Source organism: Linepithema humile, chromosome 2, assembly GCF_040581485.1.
Source record: "Linepithema humile isolate Giens D197 chromosome 2, Lhum_UNIL_v1.0, whole genome shotgun sequence".
Classification (NCBI taxonomy): domain Eukaryota; kingdom Metazoa; phylum Arthropoda; class Insecta; order Hymenoptera; family Formicidae; genus Linepithema; species Linepithema humile.
This window is the reverse complement of record NC_090129.1, coordinates 4,989,438-5,007,711: the sequence shown is the minus strand read 5'-3', so window position 1 is coordinate 5,007,711 and position 18,274 is coordinate 4,989,438. Positions and strand designations below refer to the sequence as shown.

General features: G+C 32.1%; 1 protein-coding gene and 1 pseudogene across 6 annotated transcripts in view; both read left to right on the top strand.

The window, feature by feature from the left end:
• The window catches only part of LOC105673925 (zinc finger MIZ domain-containing protein 1-like), a 61,301-nt gene extending 54,185 nt beyond the window's left edge, over window positions 1–7,116 (top strand). For 2 of the 6 annotated variants that reach the window (XM_067350350.1, XM_067350349.1), the window contains exons 4-9: window positions 15–732; window positions 932–1,284; window positions 1,558–1,985; window positions 2,424–2,913; window positions 3,029–3,268; window positions 3,361–7,116. In XM_067350350.1, the coding sequence (XP_067206451.1) occupies window positions 15–732; window positions 932–1,284; window positions 1,558–1,985; window positions 2,424–2,913; window positions 3,029–3,268; window positions 3,361–3,495 (2,364 nt within the window). In that variant the 3' untranslated portion in view covers window positions 3,496–7,116. The remainder of the gene's footprint in view (window positions 1–14; window positions 733–931; window positions 1,285–1,557; window positions 1,986–2,423; window positions 2,914–3,028; window positions 3,269–3,360) is intronic. The other 4 variants (XM_067350352.1, XM_012369921.2, XM_012369919.2 and 1 more) reach the window with 4 other exon arrangements.
• Window positions 7,117–12,961: 5,845 nt separating this feature from the next.
• On the top strand, window positions 12,962–17,457 carry LOC105673844 (zinc finger MIZ domain-containing protein 1-like; annotated as a pseudogene).
• The last annotated feature ends 817 nt before the right edge of the window (window positions 17,458–18,274 follow it).

The following is an 18,274-nucleotide window of genomic DNA, read 5'->3' as shown; positions in this document are numbered from 1 at the left end:
TTTTACACTTCTAGTCTCAGACGCATCAAGGAACCGTCTATCCACGAAGGCTAGCACCTTATCCGACTCCAAATATGCACATGCAAAAGCGACAGATTCCGTACGCTACTCAGAATCCAGCAGCTATGCAGCAGGGCTTCAACGGCATGACGGCGTCTCAATATCCGAACAACTATCCTACCGGAGCGAGGCCGAATTTTCAGCAGCAATATCAACCTATGCAGAACATGAATCCCACGGCGGCTGGTTTCGGGCCCAACGCGATGGTACGGGGGGCGAATATGAGGCAAACGACGCCGGCTTACAATACCGCATCTCAAGCAACCACTGTGAACCACCAATATGGTACAGTAGTAAACTATCCCAACAACGGCGTTCCGGGTGTTTGCCATGGGATGGTTCCACCCCCCACCTCGGTCGGCAATCAGTTCGTCGGTCATCAACCGAACCCGGGATATAGCGGCGGTAACGCATCGTACGGCGCGTCCACCGTGGCGACCAGTCAATACCAACAGGATGTGGCATCGATGAGATCGACGAATGGGGGCAATATGAATTATCAGCACAGTCCCATTCCCGGCAATCCGACGCCCCCATTAACACCTGCCACTAGTATTCCGCCTTACATCAGCCCGAATCCGGATATCAAACCTAACTTCAATGACATCAAGCCTAACTTCAACGACATCAAACCCAACTTCAACGACATCAAGACAGCCGTCAATATGCCAAGTGAGTAGATCTTGGATTTTATATTTTAATACTATTGAGAAATTATAACTATACCTTGAGTCTAGAATGATGTCATATAATCAAATTTAGAATATCTATGTCACAATAGCAGTTGTTGCGTTAAATCTAAAATGTTGCAAAACTTAACGCTTGCATTACATGCGCAAATTCTCCTACTATATTGAGATCCCGTCGCTAGATGTTCCAGATGATCAATTGAGATTAACATTCCCCGTGCGAGACGGCATCATACTTCCGCCCTTCCGTCTAGAGCACAATTTGGCTGTTAGCAATCACGTGTTCCAACTGAAGCCTACTGTGCATCAAACGCTAGCATGGCGCTCGGATCTGGAGCTGCAACTTAAATGTTTCCACCATGAAGATAGGCAAATGAATACGAATTGGCCGGCGAGTGTGCAAGTTTCCGTTAACGCGACTCCTCTCATAATCGATCGCGGAGAGAACAAAAGTTCTCACAAGCCTCTTTACTTGAAGGACGTCTGTCAACCAGGCAGGAATACAATACAGATCACCGTAGCCGCTTGTTGTTGTGTAAGTTTGAAGATATCAATAATTAAACAATGCTGTTTACATAATTTAGAAATAAAGATGTATTTTTTGTTAATGAATCTTCAACATATTCAAGCATGACTTTTTGCTTCATATAAATTAACTTTTTTTTTCTTTTTTTTATATCTATAATATTTTATTTGTACATAAAATATACATCTTTTACTTATTAGTTCTAAGCTTATAAAAATTTTATTATATTTTTTGTTTTTTTTGTTTTTTTTTTATATACAATTGCTTTCTCCTTTTATTTAGGCTCGTTGTTTACAGTCACATTTGTTCGTACTCCAATTGGTTCATCGACCAAGTGTGCGAAGCGTACTTCATGGCTTACTACGCAAAAGACTTTTAATGGCTGATAATTGTATATCCAAAATCAAAAGAAATTTCAGTAATACGATCTCGAACAATGGTATACAGTCAGAGAAAGATGTAGTGGAACAAACAGCACTAAAGGTAAAATTCACAAACCTTCCAAAGCTTCTATTTAATCCTGAGACTAATGTGAGATGTCAGTTATGTACATCTTATTGCCTACAGGTATCTTTAAAATGTCCTATAACTTTCAAACGCATTACACTGCCAGCTAGAGGACACGAATGCAAACATATACAGTGTTTTGATTTGGAATCATATTTGCAATTAAATTGCGAACGAGGTAACTGGAGGTGTCCAGTGTGCACGTAAGTATTGATTAATTGCCAATAATTTTTATGCATCCGTTAGGATTCCTCTCTTAAAAAAGCATGTTATCGATATATTTTATTCATTTTTACACCTTAGAATTATATTATATGATTTGGTATTCTTAAAACTTTACCGTAATGCATTAGATCTTACAATTTAGAATTTTAGACCATTTCTTTAAAATAAAATTTCAATGCATTGCAATGAAGTAAATGTACATTCTAAAGTTTTATCCTAACAAATATTATAGTATGCCTCAGAATTGTATATCTTATTTGACAGGCCTAGAATTTACTGGGATTGAAATGTTATATTTTAAGAAAAGAAATGGTTTAAAATGTTAAAATGTACATTTTATTTATTCTTATACCAATATTATGTTCTACTAAAAAAACACGAGCATGTGCAAATTTTTAATCTGCAAAATTTTTCAGGAAATCTGCGCCACTGGAAGGTTTAGAAGTTGATCAATATATGTGGGGTATTCTGAATACCTGTAATCCTGCGGAAATTGATGAAGTAACGATAGACTCGACCGCTAACTGGAAACCCGCGAAGATCTTAAATAATATTAAAACCGAAGAAGAGAGCGATTGTAAGAGAACGACTAAGGCCATGTCACCGAACAGTATGAATATGCCGACTATGAACAATTGGGATATGAATCAAGCTATGAGTCCCTACATACCACCCGATATGAGCAGCATTGTGAGCGGTTCGATGATGAATAATACATCTTCTACGTACGCGAATAATAGTATAAACCATCGGAATACGTCGGGTGGAACATACGAGATAAACTCGGGGGCGAATACTATCGGCAATAATGATTATGGTAATGGAGCAGGCCCTCTCTCACACTTAAACGAATCCGTTAATTCTTTAGATCCTCTCAATGCCATGGAGAAGTCACTTAATGATCAGGTACGCTTCGCTATACGGTTTAACGTAAAATAATAGTGAATGAAAATAAATTAAAAATATATATATTTTAACAGCAAAACAGCTATTAAGTGTGATATCATTATATGCATTCTAGATGCCTCACACTCCGCATACACCGCACACTCCACAATCCACTCCTCACACACCGGCTGGTGGAGCCAGCGGTCCGCCAAGCGTTCCGCCTGTATCGCAAGAATCCACGGGAAACCATAATACGTCTGGCAATACGAACACGAACATAAGTAATGACAGCGCGACGGATATACCGTCAGACTTGAATTTTGATCCCGCTGCAGTTATAGACGGGGAAGGTACCGGTCAAGAGGCATTAAATGTAAGTATATCGTATTTTTCGAGCCAGAATATTTCTTCGAATCGAAACATTTTATAAAATCGTATAACAACGTGTGTTCTGTGCCATTGCAGCTTTTACCAGACAACGTAGATACGATGGAACTCTTGTCGTATCTTGATCCACCAGATCTAAATACACCACCTAGTAGTGGGGCTAGCAGTAGTAATCCTGCTTCCAGCGATGACATATTGGCACTCTTTGATTAAGAAAAGAGACAGGAGGCGAGTGAATATTTCATAAAATAATGAAATCATGTAATAAAACCCCACTATTTAAACGATGAAGAAGAGGAGAAGATTAACATCTCGCTGCAAACATAATTTTGGGTATAGTATACTACTACTCGCGCAGATTTCTTAAGGCTCTGTGAACTCAAATGAGTTGCGCAAAATATCCGATTTACAATCTGATGCAACAAATGTATTTGGAAGTCTATTGTGTAAGCGCTTGTGGTGAGGAAATCCAAATTTTGTTGGAGTCACTATGGGTGCTCTCACCTAATCAATGGTACAAATAAATCTTAGTTCTAATTATAATATTCCTATTGAAGTTAAGGCGACTTAGAATTAAAGAATGATTTTTAACGAAAAAACACCATACTAGCTAAAGATATTATTGTGAACAACATTCTGTTTTATATGGACATATACATTATTATATATATATAATTTAGTATATCATATATATATAATAATGTATGTTATTGACAATGTCTATTAATAGCTTGTTAAACAATATATAAAACAAAAATATATTGAAACAAAGATTTCACGATATCGTATTAATATTCAGTTGATATGTCACTGTGAATTATGATCACGATTGATAGAAAAAATTTATTTAAAAAATGATCAAAATATATTGCATTTGTCTTGAGGTTGCATTTCTGTATAATTATTTTATATATTTACTTTATTGTAATCGATTATAGTAAAAAATTTTCTTTGAATCATTTTTAAACAGTTGCTTAAAAGAAAAATTATACTGTAATTATAGTTTGAGATATTTGGAAGTTGTTCCTACAATAACATCTTTACACATGAAAACCGGTCTATTCGCATTCAAGGCTATGATAGACCTATGTCGCAACAGAAAGATAATTGTACAGACATACTTTTGTAAATAAATTTTAATGGAGGTAAGTAAGATATTCATCTGTTGGCAACTTTTGCCTATTGATGGATATTGTGCATATAGTGTTCCTTTCATTTAAGTAAGTCGTAGCAACAGACAAAAGTGAATTAGGGGATATCGGGCTTCACACTGGAAATTAATAAAAACATGATGTATCTCCTGAGATAAAAACTGCACATGTAACTTTTAAAAACATAATAATTGATTTGTAAACGCTTTTAAGTATGATACGTTTACTATTTTGAAAAAACTTTAGCTTCATATAAGGAGCTACAATTCCTGTAAATATATGACGAAAAGATATGTACATATGCACTTAACTCCAAATATTTAATAAGCAAATCTTATCATTTGTAAGATTTCTTTGCAGGTAAAAAATATTTCTAAATTACAATTTTCTATTTTGGATATGATTTTCTATACCACATCTTATGATGTTAACCTCTGAAGATACATCAGAATATTTGCACATATAGAATTTATTTTCACATTTTGATGTGTGTTAATATATGTGTATCTCTAGATGATTTATGTACAAACAGATACATTTTGAAACTATTTTAGGTTGATATAGCTAATCATAATATGTAATTATGTATCTCTAATTAACTATATTGCTATTTTACTTGTACAAATAGTTAATAGCAATATTTATGGAAGGGCTTGAGAAACGGTTCAATATAATCTGCATACAATCAAATCTTACACAGAGAGGAAAAATCAAAATTTTTCGCAGGAAACATGTAATGTCACATGTGTATCACAGAATAGTTATGCATGTACAAGAGCGCTTGAACTTATTATTTTCGCAAATACTTGATAACAACTGCAATAACTCAGTATGCGAAAATAAATTCTGTATATCTTCTTGCACGATGTAGCGGTACACTGATTTACCGTTTAATGAGAACGTAAATCAGATACTCGTATATGAAAAGAAAAAAAAAAAAAAAAGATACTGCCAGAGTGATACCGCCCAAGACCCCCTGCTTATGTAGCGGTTATAAACATTTGTATCTTTTGTGATTAAAAGAGAATATATACTTAAAGCGACTTGCGCGAAGATGTAGATTATACAAATTTTATATAAAAATGTATTTATATTCCAATGTGCAACGCTAGCGCACAGTGAAGGATTAGAGTCAAGTTTCTATTCATATAACTACTATAACATTATTGAAGTTTAGATTTTAATATTACTTGTATTAAGCGCGACTATTGTATATTATTTGTATATATCGTAAATAGAGTAATAATATAAGAAAAGTGGCAGATACTTATTGGCCAGTTATAATAGTAAAATAATTCTCCTAATTATTTCTCAGAACCAAAACATGCACGAGATGTATGAGAATACTTTGACCTAGAGAATGTCACTTGTAAATGGCTGATGAATGATGATAACAGTCAGATATTGTACTGTTATTTCTAATAGAATTATTACTTACTTATTAAAAGTATAATTACCTAAAGAAGTTTATTCAAACTGTAAGCTTTACTTAGAATTGCCAAGAAGTAGTATGCGCAACCTTGTTGCGATTGTACATAGGCAATGTTTACCTATACCTAACTAATAATACCCCTAAAATACACGATACACTGTCTCAGTTTATGAGAATCCTAGAGATTTGTAGATATTTCGCGGAGAAAAATGTGAAAAAGTGATGCAGTGTTTTACAAAATAAATTGAACGATAGAGTTTATCAGTTATATTAATATAATAATTTGTTCATATAATACAGTACTTCACCGATAAAAAAATCGTATACAATAATTGAGAAATTATTTGTTTTATTCTTTTGTTAATATAATAAAAATGTGTTATATTATTTTTAATGATTAATTAATCAGTATTTAGGTGGCATTATATGTCATTTCATGAATTACAGTATGAAAATTAAAATTACTTTTCGTTTTATACAACAATACGGAATATCTATAAATCTGTCTGATTCTAAGATTACAATACCTATTTATCTATCGTTAGGAGGCCTATAATTTGATTTTACAATGCTCTGCGAACAAATTAAACGACTGCGGGTTATGAGTGTTGTCTTGTCCAAGGCCTGGAAAGTTACAATAACGAAATAAAGTATTTTCATGTAAGGTAACCGTATCGACTTATGGTGTACTTGCTATATCGAACACGAGCTTCATTATTGAATAACATACGAAATATCAATATATATTCACGTAATCATATTGTTTTTATAACGATATTTATTACAAATTCACATACATTCTGCCACTGCAGAATTTTTTTGCAAAATTGCATTAAAAAAATTCATGTTTAGTATGTGTGTGACATATCTTGATAAATATGAAACATTTGGTTTAGCAAATTCATCATGAGTGCAGATATCGGTTCGTATCACAAAGTCTATTCGTTTTAGTTGCACTCTTGTACTTTAAACAATGTATAAATATGAAATGTATATTCGAGCTCTCCTGCAGAGGGAGCAAGAGGAAGAAATTAAATGCGGAAGATACAACTTAACGAATAGACCTACAGTTTGCTCTCTGTAAAACGGAAGTGCGCATTATAAACTAAAAGAAAAAAACACTGATCATTGGTCACATTCGCATAATAAATTTTAATATACAAAGACCAGTTTTTAAACATGTATGACAGACACAACATTGTTTCTTGATAACAGTTAGAAACATTCAATAAAAAACTCATAAAACATAAATTGACTTGATAAATCATTTATTTCCTGAAAATTAATCGTCAAAAAATTATTGCAAAATAATGTGCGGTAAGTTGATTATCTACTAAAAATCAGAGTTGGAAAGTAACTCGTTACTTATAACGAAGTTACAGTTACAGTTATTTTATTTTTGGTAACTATAACTTAACTTCGTTCCTTTTCCTTCATCTATAACTGTAACTTAGCTTAGTTACACATTTATGGTAACTAGTAACTAATTTAACAGTCAATTTAAATAATAATTAATACAGCTTTTATTTAAATAATGAATTTAATCTGTACAAATTATATATACAATATAAGGAATATGATAACCCATAAACTTCTTATTTTATATAAAATTGAAGGAATAATTTAGTTTCTTTTTTGCATAAAAATTGATATTATAAACTATAATACTAAAATATGAATAATAAAACTAACTGTAATAATAAATAGACATTAATTAAAAACAAAACATATAATAAAATTAAATAATAATATTAGGAAGCTATATTTTTAATTCTTTTAATTTAACTTTTAGATTTTCAAGAAACATAATCATATAAAAATTACATTCAGCCTTGAATTAAATATGCATAAAAGAGTAGGTATCAAAAGTATGACATGGCTTGAATACTATATCAGTTTTTTTTAATTTAGACAATTAGGAATTGTCTAAATTACAAATTTTTGAAAATTTAGACAATTTCTGATTACTAAGTGTCTAAATTGAAAAAAATGTGCATGAAAATTCTCTTTTTTCAATGTAAACTAATGTACTAGCTACTACACTGTACTAGCTTTGCAAATTTAAATCTTTCTTGTAAGATTTTTTGTAAAAATTCTTACTTTTCAAAAAAGTTTTTACTATGTTATTATTTCTCTATATTATGAAATTATCTATGTACACACGAAGACAGGAATGCCTTCTCACATGAAGTTATATGTGGCTCGTCGGACATGTCAGGCATACCGGACATGCGTGTTTCACCTCTCAACAATCGTGCATTAAAACTGTAGATATTCGAAAAACGGATACGTCAAACTGTGTACTGTCAATTACATTTTCTTGCACTGAGACGGCGTCTGTCTGTCCGTCTGTCCGTTTGTCTGTCTGTCTAACAGATATTGCCAAACGTCTGCTACACATTTTTATCAGCAGAAAGACTGCAGATTGTATACAAAATCTGTTACATTAAATGATAATAGCAGAATGTCAGTAGAAATGTTACAAAACCTGTTGACATAATTTAACAGCAAATTAGCAGCAGAAACTGAGTAGGATTTGCTCTGAATTATTACAGCAGATTGGCGGCAGAAGTCGCGCAGGATCTGTATAATGTAGTTCGATGTCAGATTGGCAGCAGAAATCGAGCAAAATTTGTGCAGTGCAATTTGATGTTGTTTACCGCTGTGCGGCGTGTTTTTTCATATATAAACTCGTACTCAAGATTCATCTACAGTGCATGTAAAGTGGCCAGGCTTAATGAAGTTTATCAGTTTAATACAATATTCTGATACAATCCCCATAAAAGATTCAGAATATTAAACTGATTTTTGAAATTGAAAATGAGCTGCGAGTTGACCCGATATTGCAGTGATTTCGGGATTTGGCCTAACAAATTTATTAAAACATAAGAATTTTTTTGTCCCAATAAAGCAAATATATATTATATATTTTGCATACTTTATTTACTACTTTTAATAAGCAAAACGAGAAATGTAAAATTGTAATGAAACATTTAAATGCCGCTATTCCATTTAAATTGTGACGGCAGGTTTTGCTCGATTTCTGCCGGAAATCTGACACCAAATTACACTGCGCAGATCCTGATCGTTTTCTGCCGCCAATCTGCTGTCAACCTATGTCGACAGATTCTGCCGACAGAACACGAGCTTAATGCGGACATAGATGGCACCGTATCTGCTGCTAAGTTCTGAGCGAATCTGCTCGCAAACTGCCAGCAGGCTGCAAACATTTTGTTGATTGGGTATGTATGTAAAATTTATAGGCAAAACATTCACACCTGTTGAAGAATATATGTAGATAATTTTGTTTTTGGATTAGGTAATGAAACCTTTGGCACAAGCCTTAGGTATTTTACAAAGTAAGTCAGGGATGTATATGGGATACTTATTACCAGTCTTAAAAACTTTACAAGAAAAATTAGAAAAACTCAACAAAAATGGATTTATGAATTGCCATTCACTAATTACAGCTATTCAACAAGGTTTAAATAAAAAGTAATTTGTTAATTTAATTAACACACATGTATTTGTTATTTTTTAATACAGAACAATATTTATTCATTGATTCTGAACATATAATTTTAAATTTTCCACATTATTTGAAAAAAAGAGTTAATCATCGCAAGTTGTTTGCATCCAAAATTCAAGTTGAACTGGATAAATGGAGAAGAAAGAAAACTTGATAAAAATTATTTAGAAGACTTATTAGGAATCCGTTCTATTGAAAGTTCCCCAAATCTTAACGAAAACCTCGACGATCACGATGACTTTTTTGCTTTTAACCAGCAAACAAAAGAAGTCGAGTCTGCACAAGAAGAATTGCATCGATTCTTAAAATCAAATAATTGCAATATCGGTATGTTAAATAATTACACCTAGAGATGGGCAATATTTCTTGATTAATCGAAATAACCGATAGTTTTTTTTTCAATTAATCAAGATTTTCAACCGGTAAATTTTTCTTTCGAGTAATCGATATTTGATTCTTTTCACTTAACATCGCCAAACTGATTCTGTATCATGCAATGTAGTGAAAATGACAAAAGTGAGCAAATTTACTAGGTGTTGACCAATAAGATCATAGATAGACCCCCAGAAAAGGATAAGGTTAAGTTATAAATATTGTCTTTATGCTGTATTTTGCGCGAGCTATTTTAGTTAGAGGCAAAAGATTAGGTAACAATTTGTATGTACTCGTATTACATACAAGAACAAAGTGTTATCTGTTCCAGCAGAGTGCATTACAAGAAATTCATATGAAAATTTTTATTTTAATTAATAAAATTAATAAAACTGTCTTTTTTTAGCTGTATGTAGCAATGGATATTTTTCTACGGATTTATTAAAAAACTATATGTAAATTTAAAATTAAAATAAAATTAATATATAAATTGCAGAATAAATATTGTTTAAGATTTCTTTAAAAAATAAATTAAAAGGAATTAAAAAGAAAATAAAACGATAATTGATTTTTCGATTTCTTTTTAGTAATATAATCGACACTTTTATAATTTTTTTTCTTTTACTCGATATTTAAAACATCGAGTTATTTTTAAAAATCGCCCATCTCTAATTACACCGCAATTAAAAAACTTTATTAAATACAACATGGCACTTCCGAGTAATGCATCTGTTGAACGAATGTTTAGCGTCGGTGGTTTTGTAATAACGCCACAAAGAAAACATCTTCACGATGATATAATTAAATATCAAATTCTTTCAAAAATTAATAAACATTTTTATTAAAATTTTGGATATATAATATATATTAAAATATTATTTTATTATATATTGTCGTAATGTGTAACACATTGTATAAAATAATAAATTTATCAGTATATTTAAGGATATGATTTAATTTTTTTACCTCCACAAAATTATCATGGAATTTGTCATATTAAGTGTAGATTTGATATTTGTTGAATGAATAGACGAATAAACGTATAGATATTAATTATAAAATTTAACAGAAATAAACAAATTCTCATTTAAAGAATGCACTGCCCAGTAATAAATTATCTTTGAGGATGATTATCATATAAGCATAAAGTTGAGACTTTAAGAAGAACTGAAACATTAGTCTATGATTTTTCCGAAAGTTACGACTGTTTGTGTGAAATTCGTGAATTTGTAAACTGAAAAATTTTAATCCTATAATTTTTATTCTAAGTGTATAATAATTTATTTTAAATTATTAATTAATTTAATATTTTAAATGTATTTTTATTTTAAGTTTAAAACAATTGTGATTTATTACATATAAAATAATATAACACAAAATTAAGTACCTATGTAGTATATAATAAGTTAATAAATCTTGAAATGTAAGATTCTTATATTTAAAATAGTAGTGCACATTTAGTGCACATTTTGCAAAAAAGTAACTAAAAAGTAACGACTCGTTACTTTTTGAGTAACTATAACTGTAACGTGTTACTTTTCAGAGTCGGTAACTTGTAACTGTAACTAGTTGTTTTTTCAGTGACAAGAACTGTAACTTTAACTAGATACTTTTACAAAATAACTCTTTCCCAACCCTGCTAAAAACTAATCTTTTAACCAGGGATCCGTACCGAACCGGAACCGATAACCGTTCGGTAATCGTTTGTTTTCAATTTATGTGTTACAAACAAATTCAAACTCCACTCAGCCAAGGCTAAAATCTCATTTGAAGATCACAATAAAATACTATTCGACTCAATTCCAATCAGTACAATTTGAAAAAGAAACAACTGTAAAGTTACAAAGAAAGATGCAATAATTGTATTAAAAAACAAACACAACAAAGATAATAAAATTCTTAGAAACTTGCAACTAATAAGTAAAAGATGTACATGTTTTATGTACAAACAAAATTCTAAACATATGAGAAAAAGAAAGTTAATCTATGAAGAAAAAGATCGTACTTAAACATGTTGAAAATTTATTCGCAAACATATCTTTATTTCCAAATTATGTAAATACCATTGTTTTATTATGGACTTCTTCAAACTTACACAATTACAACCGGATGCAATTATTATTCTATTCTGGCTGGCTGACAGTCATACTTCATTTGAAGTGACTCCGAAGTTTTTTCCTCTTCGCAATCGATTAGAGGAATGCCATTAACGTAAATTTGCACATTCGGCGGCCACTTCGTAATCATTGATTCTGACGACGGAAACAATTGAGCTGCTACTTTATATTTGATTGACATTGTATGAATTGATGTCACATTTTGCAACACTTTAGACTTAATACAACAAATGCTATTATGCGATTTGGAAATAGGGAAATATAGGTATTATATAAATATTTGATTATATGACATGTCCTGAGCTCAAAATATTGCTATAATTCATTATAATTAAATATAAAATATAAGATTTACTCACCAGTCATACTAATGCGCGGTTTGATATTGTTAAAGTTAGATTCGATATCTGGATTCAAACTGATGTTAGATAGATTTTAACAATTGCCGAGAATGAAACTGAATAAGACTGTGTGAACGTGCTGGGGTCTACACCGCAATATTCTAGGGTAGGTAGATAGATGACTGTTTTGTCTCATATTCGCGCTTTGTACCATCGTGTGTTTGATTTAAAACAAACCACATATAAACTTCAAATCACATCTACACACAGAAAAATACATACTGTATTTAAGTAAATATTACTTGCTTTAAGTATTTTATAAGTTCATATATACGCAAATCTATCGTAAGTTCATCATAAGCATCAAATTTATTCAAAATATATTTTGATCCCAGTAAGTTTAATACTTCAATCAAGAATATTAAATTAGAAAAAGAATTCTATTTGCTTATTAAATTAACCAAATCTGACTTTTCTTTGATACAATTTTATAATATTCTTCACCAAAAAATAACTACTTCTTTTGAGTATATGATAATGAGTTTATCAAAAATTTGTGATGAGTATATTTTAAGACTATTATCAAGAAAATATTCTTTATTAAAGATAATTGTTACTTAAAAAAAGAAAAGTAAGCCGAGTAATTACTTTTCTTAGCAATAGAATGATATTTTTCTGTGTGTATATCGATGGTTTACGTTTTATTTATTTACGTTTACAATGTCTTTTTCATGACAATGAAAACTATATGCATTAACGGCATGATGGCGTCTTAGTATCCAAACAACCATTCTACCGGAGCGAGAGCCGAATTTTCAGCAGCAATATCAACCTTTGCAGAATATGAATCCCACAGCGGCTGGTTTCGTGCCCAACGCGATGGTACGAGGGGCGAATATGGGGCGAACGACACCGGCTTACAATACCGCATCTCAAGCAACCACTGTGAACCCATACGGCACAATAGTAAACTATTCTAACAACGGTGTTCCGAGTTTTGCCATGGAATGGTTTCACCCCCAACTTCGGTCGGCAATCAGTTCGTCGGTCATCGACCGAATCCGAAATATAGCGACGGTAACGCATTATATGGCGCGTCCATTATGGCGACCAGTCAATATCAACAGGACATGGCATCGGTCGACGAATGAGGGCAACATAAATTATTTCAGCACAGTTCTTGGCAATCCGACGCCGCTATTAACAATTGCCACTAGTATTTCATCTTACATCAGTCCGAATCCGGATATCATATCTAATTTTAACGACATCAAGACAGCACAACAAGTGTTAAGATGTCAAGTGAGTAGATCTTGGATTTTATGTTTTAATACTATTGAGAAATTATAGCAGTATTATGAATCTAGAATGATGTCGTATAATCAAATTTAGAATATCTATGTTTCTCAATTTCCAAATTGCACAATAGCATTTGTTGTGTTAAATCTAAAACGTGTCAAAATTTAACGCTTGCATTACATGCGCAAATTCTCTAACTATATTGAGATCCCGTTGGTAGATGTTTCAGATGATCAATTGAGATTTACATTCCTTGTGCGAGACGATATACTTCCGCCCTTCCGCATATATCACGGGACTGTTAGCAATTACGTGTTCAAACTGCACCCTACTATGCATCAAGCGCTAGCATGGCGGTCGGATCTGGAGCTGCAACTTAAATGTTTCCACCAAAATGATAAGCAAATGAATCCGAATTGGCCGGTGGATGTGCAAGTTGTTTCCGTTAACGCGACTCCTCTCATAATCGATCGCGGAGAGAACAAAAGTTCTCACAAGCCTCTTTACTTGAAGGACGTCTGTCAACCAGGCAGGAATACAATACAGATCACCGTAGCCAATTGTTGTTGTGTAAGTTTGAAGATATCAATAATTAAACAATGCTGTTTACATAATTTAGAAATAAAGATGTATTTTTTGTTAATGAATCTTCAACATGTTCAAGCATGACTTTTTGCTTCATATAGATTAACCTTCTTTCGTTATTTTTATGTGTTTAATATTTTATTTGTACATAAAATATACATCTTTTACTTGTTAGTTCTAAGCTTATAAGAATTTTATTATGTTTTTTGTTTTTTATATATATAATTGCTTTCTCCTTTTATTTAGTCTCGTTGTTTACAGACTTATTTGTTCGTACTCCAATTGGTTGATCGACCGAGTGTACGGAGTGTACTTCATGGTATATTATGCAATAGACTTTTAATGGCTGATAATTGTATATCCAGACTCAAAAGCATTTTTGATGATATAATCTCGAACAATGGTATAAAGTCAGAGGAAGTTGTAATAGAACCAATAGCACTAAAGGTAAAATTAACAAACATTCCAAAGCTTCCATTTAATCCTAAGACTAGCGTGAGATGTCAGTTATTTAAGTCATGTGCATCTTATTGCCTACAGGTATCTTTAAAATGTCCTATAAGTTCCAAACGCATTACACTGCCAGCTAGAGGACGCGAATGTGAACATATACAGTGTTTCGATTTGGAATCATATGTGCAATCAAATTGCGAAGCAGATAGCTGGACGTGTCCAGTGTGCTTGTAAGTATTGATTAATTGCCAATTATTCTTATACATCCATTAGGATTCCTCTCTTAAAAAAGTATGTTATCGATATATATTTTATTCATTTTTACACCTTAGAATTATATCATATCATTTGGTATTCTTAAAACTTTACCGTGATGCATTAGAATCTTACATTTTAGAATTCTAGACCATTTCTGTAAAATATAAGATTTCAATGCACCGCAATGAAGAAAATGTACATTCTAAAGTTTTAACGTAACAAATATTATGCCTTAGAATCATATATCATATTATTTGACAGGCCTAGAATAGAATTTTACTGCTATGCGTAGAAATCTTATATTTTAAAAAAAGAAATAGTCCAAAATGTTAAAATGTACATTTTATTCATTTTTATACGAATGTTGTGTTCTACTAAAAAACACGAGCATGAGCAAATTGTTGCATACTTTTCAGAAAAATTGTGCCAATGGAGGAATTAGAAGTTGATCAATATATGTGGGGTATTCTGAGTACCTGTAATTTTGTGGAAATTGATGAAGTAGTGATAGACTCCACCATTAATTGGGAACCATTGAGGAGCTTAACTAATATTAAAACGGAAGAAGAGAGCAATTGTAATAAAATGACTTTGGCCATGTCACCGAACAGTATGATTATACCGACTATAGACAATTGGGATATGAGTCAAGTTATATTTCCTTACAGACCACCTGATGCAGACAGCATCGTGAACGATTTGATGATTTCCTTAGATTCTCGCCATGCTATGGAGAAGTCACCTTATGATCAGGTACGTTTCACTATACAGTTTAAAATAATAGTCAAAATAATAGTCAATGAAAATAAATCGAAAAAAAAATATTATAACAGCAAAACAGAATATTTCTTGAATTAAAACATTTTATAAAATTGTATAACAACGTGTGTTCTGTGTCATTGCAGCTTTTATCAGACAACGTAGAAGCGATGCACATTGATTAACATCTCGCTGCAAACATAATTTTATGTATATATTTGGGTATAGTATACTACTACTCGTACAAATCTCTTAAAAGCTCTGCGAACTCAAATAAGTTGCGCAAAATATCCAATTTACAATCTGATACAACAAATGTATTTGGAAGTCTATTGTGTAAGCGCTTGTGGTGAGGAAATCCAAATTTTGTTGGAGTCACTATGGGTGCTCTCACCTAATCAATAGTGCAAATCGATAGTACAAATAAATCTTATTTCTAATTATAATGTTCCTATTAAAGTTAAGGCGATTTAGAATTAAAGAATAATTTTTGACGAAAAACATCATACTAGCTAAAGATATTATTGTGAACAACATTCTATTTTATAAGGACATATACATTATAATTATAATAATTTACATAATAATATAAATTAATATATCATATATATAATAATATATATCATTGAAAATATGTCTATTACTAGAACAATACAGGCGCGTGCTACACGCGCGCACTTATTATAGTAATTTAATAATTATGTGAAATCTAAATATTTTAATAAATTTTTTTAATTTTAAATAACCGTCAAAATAACCTTCGCTCTCAATCTATCAAACTATCAGAATAATCGCGATAACCAATTAGCGTCGTGGAAAAGCGTCAACAATACTTTCGATACATACATACCAAAAACATCGCAACACGATGATAGAATGAAATCCAATAATCTGTATTTCGTTTAGCCTCGTTATGTATTACATACTATATATCAATATGCTATGTTAAATAAAAATATGTAAACTTTATCAAAATTATTTGTATTACACACTTTCTGACGTAATATTTAATAATTATAATAATAATACTATAATATTTAATAATCCAATAATTAATAAGCTTATACCTCATAATCACCTCATTAGAATCACTCGATTAAATAAAAATAAGGTTGTAATAGTGTAGCCCCATCCGTTTTCGATAGGAACATTGCGTTTATAAATATCTAATTGTAAGGTCTCTATTGGGTGTACTAATCAGGACCCGATCACTAAGTGAAGCCTTGCCTGATCAGTTCCTTATCGGAGCCTAATTAATATTTTTACTCGGATCCCGAATGGAAATATTAATAACGCCCCGATAAGCAACTGATCAGGCAAGGCCTCACTTAATAATCGGGTCCTGATGAGTACACCCGATCGGGTCCCGATCAAAAAACACGATCGGGTTCCGATCAAAAAATTCGATTGGAACCCGATCAAAAAATCCGATCAGGACCCGATCAGGTCCCGATCAAAAAACCCGATCGAGTCCCGATCAAAAAACCCGATCGGGTCTCGATCAAAAAACCCGATCGGGTCCCGATCAAAAACCCGATCGGGTCCCGATCAAAAAACCCGATCGGGTCCCGATCAAAAAACCCGATCGGGTCCCGGATCAGTACACCCGATCGAGTCTCGATCAGTACTGATCACAAGGCCTCAGTTAGTAATCGGGTTTTAATGAGTACACCCGATCGGGACCTGAGATGTTTGTAAACGCAATGTCCCTATCGGGAACCGATGGGGCTACACTATTACAACCTTATTTTTATTTAACTAGAACATTACAGGCGCGTGCTACGCGCGCGCACTTATTATAGTAATTTAATAATTAGATGCAGTAACTGTATTAAGAAACAAACGCAAAAAGGATAATAAAATTCTTATAAACTTGGAATTTAAGTTTCTTCCTTGGAACTAAAGTTTCTTCTTCTTCACAATCGATTAGAGGAATGTTATTAACGTAAATTTGCACATACGGTGGCCACTTCGTAATCATTTGATCCTGATGATGGAAACAATTGAGCTGCAACTTTATATTCGATTGACATTGTATGAATTGATGCATGATAGAGTCCATTTAAAAAAAAAATGCCCAACAACCTGATTGTGGTTTAAACTAAAGAAACGAAAAAATGTCATACTTTCTTCAACTGGATCTAAAAACGGGATCTCAATATACTTAGTTACAGAATTTGCGCATGTAATGCAAGAGTCACATTTTGCAACACTTTAGATTTAATACAACAAATGCTATTATGCGATTTGGAAAAATAGAGAAGCATAGATATTATCTAAATATTTGATTATGTGACATATCCCCTGAGCTCAAAATATTGCTATAATTTATTATAATTAAACATAAAATATAAGATTTACTCACCTGTCATACTGACCATCATAATGGCCGGTTTGATGTTGTTAAAATTAGATTCGATATTTGGATTCAGACTGATGTTAGACAGATTTTAACAGTTTGCCGAGAATAGAACTGAATAGAACTGTGTGGACGTGCTGGGATCTACACCACAATATTTGGAGTAGATAGATAGATGACTTCATATTCGCTGTTTGTATCATGGTGTGTTTGGTTTAAAACACACCACATTAATCTTCAAAATCTACATCTATGTCGATGGTTTACGTATTATTTACGTTTACACTGTCTTTTTCATGACAATGCAAACTATATGCATTATTATAAAAATTCTCAT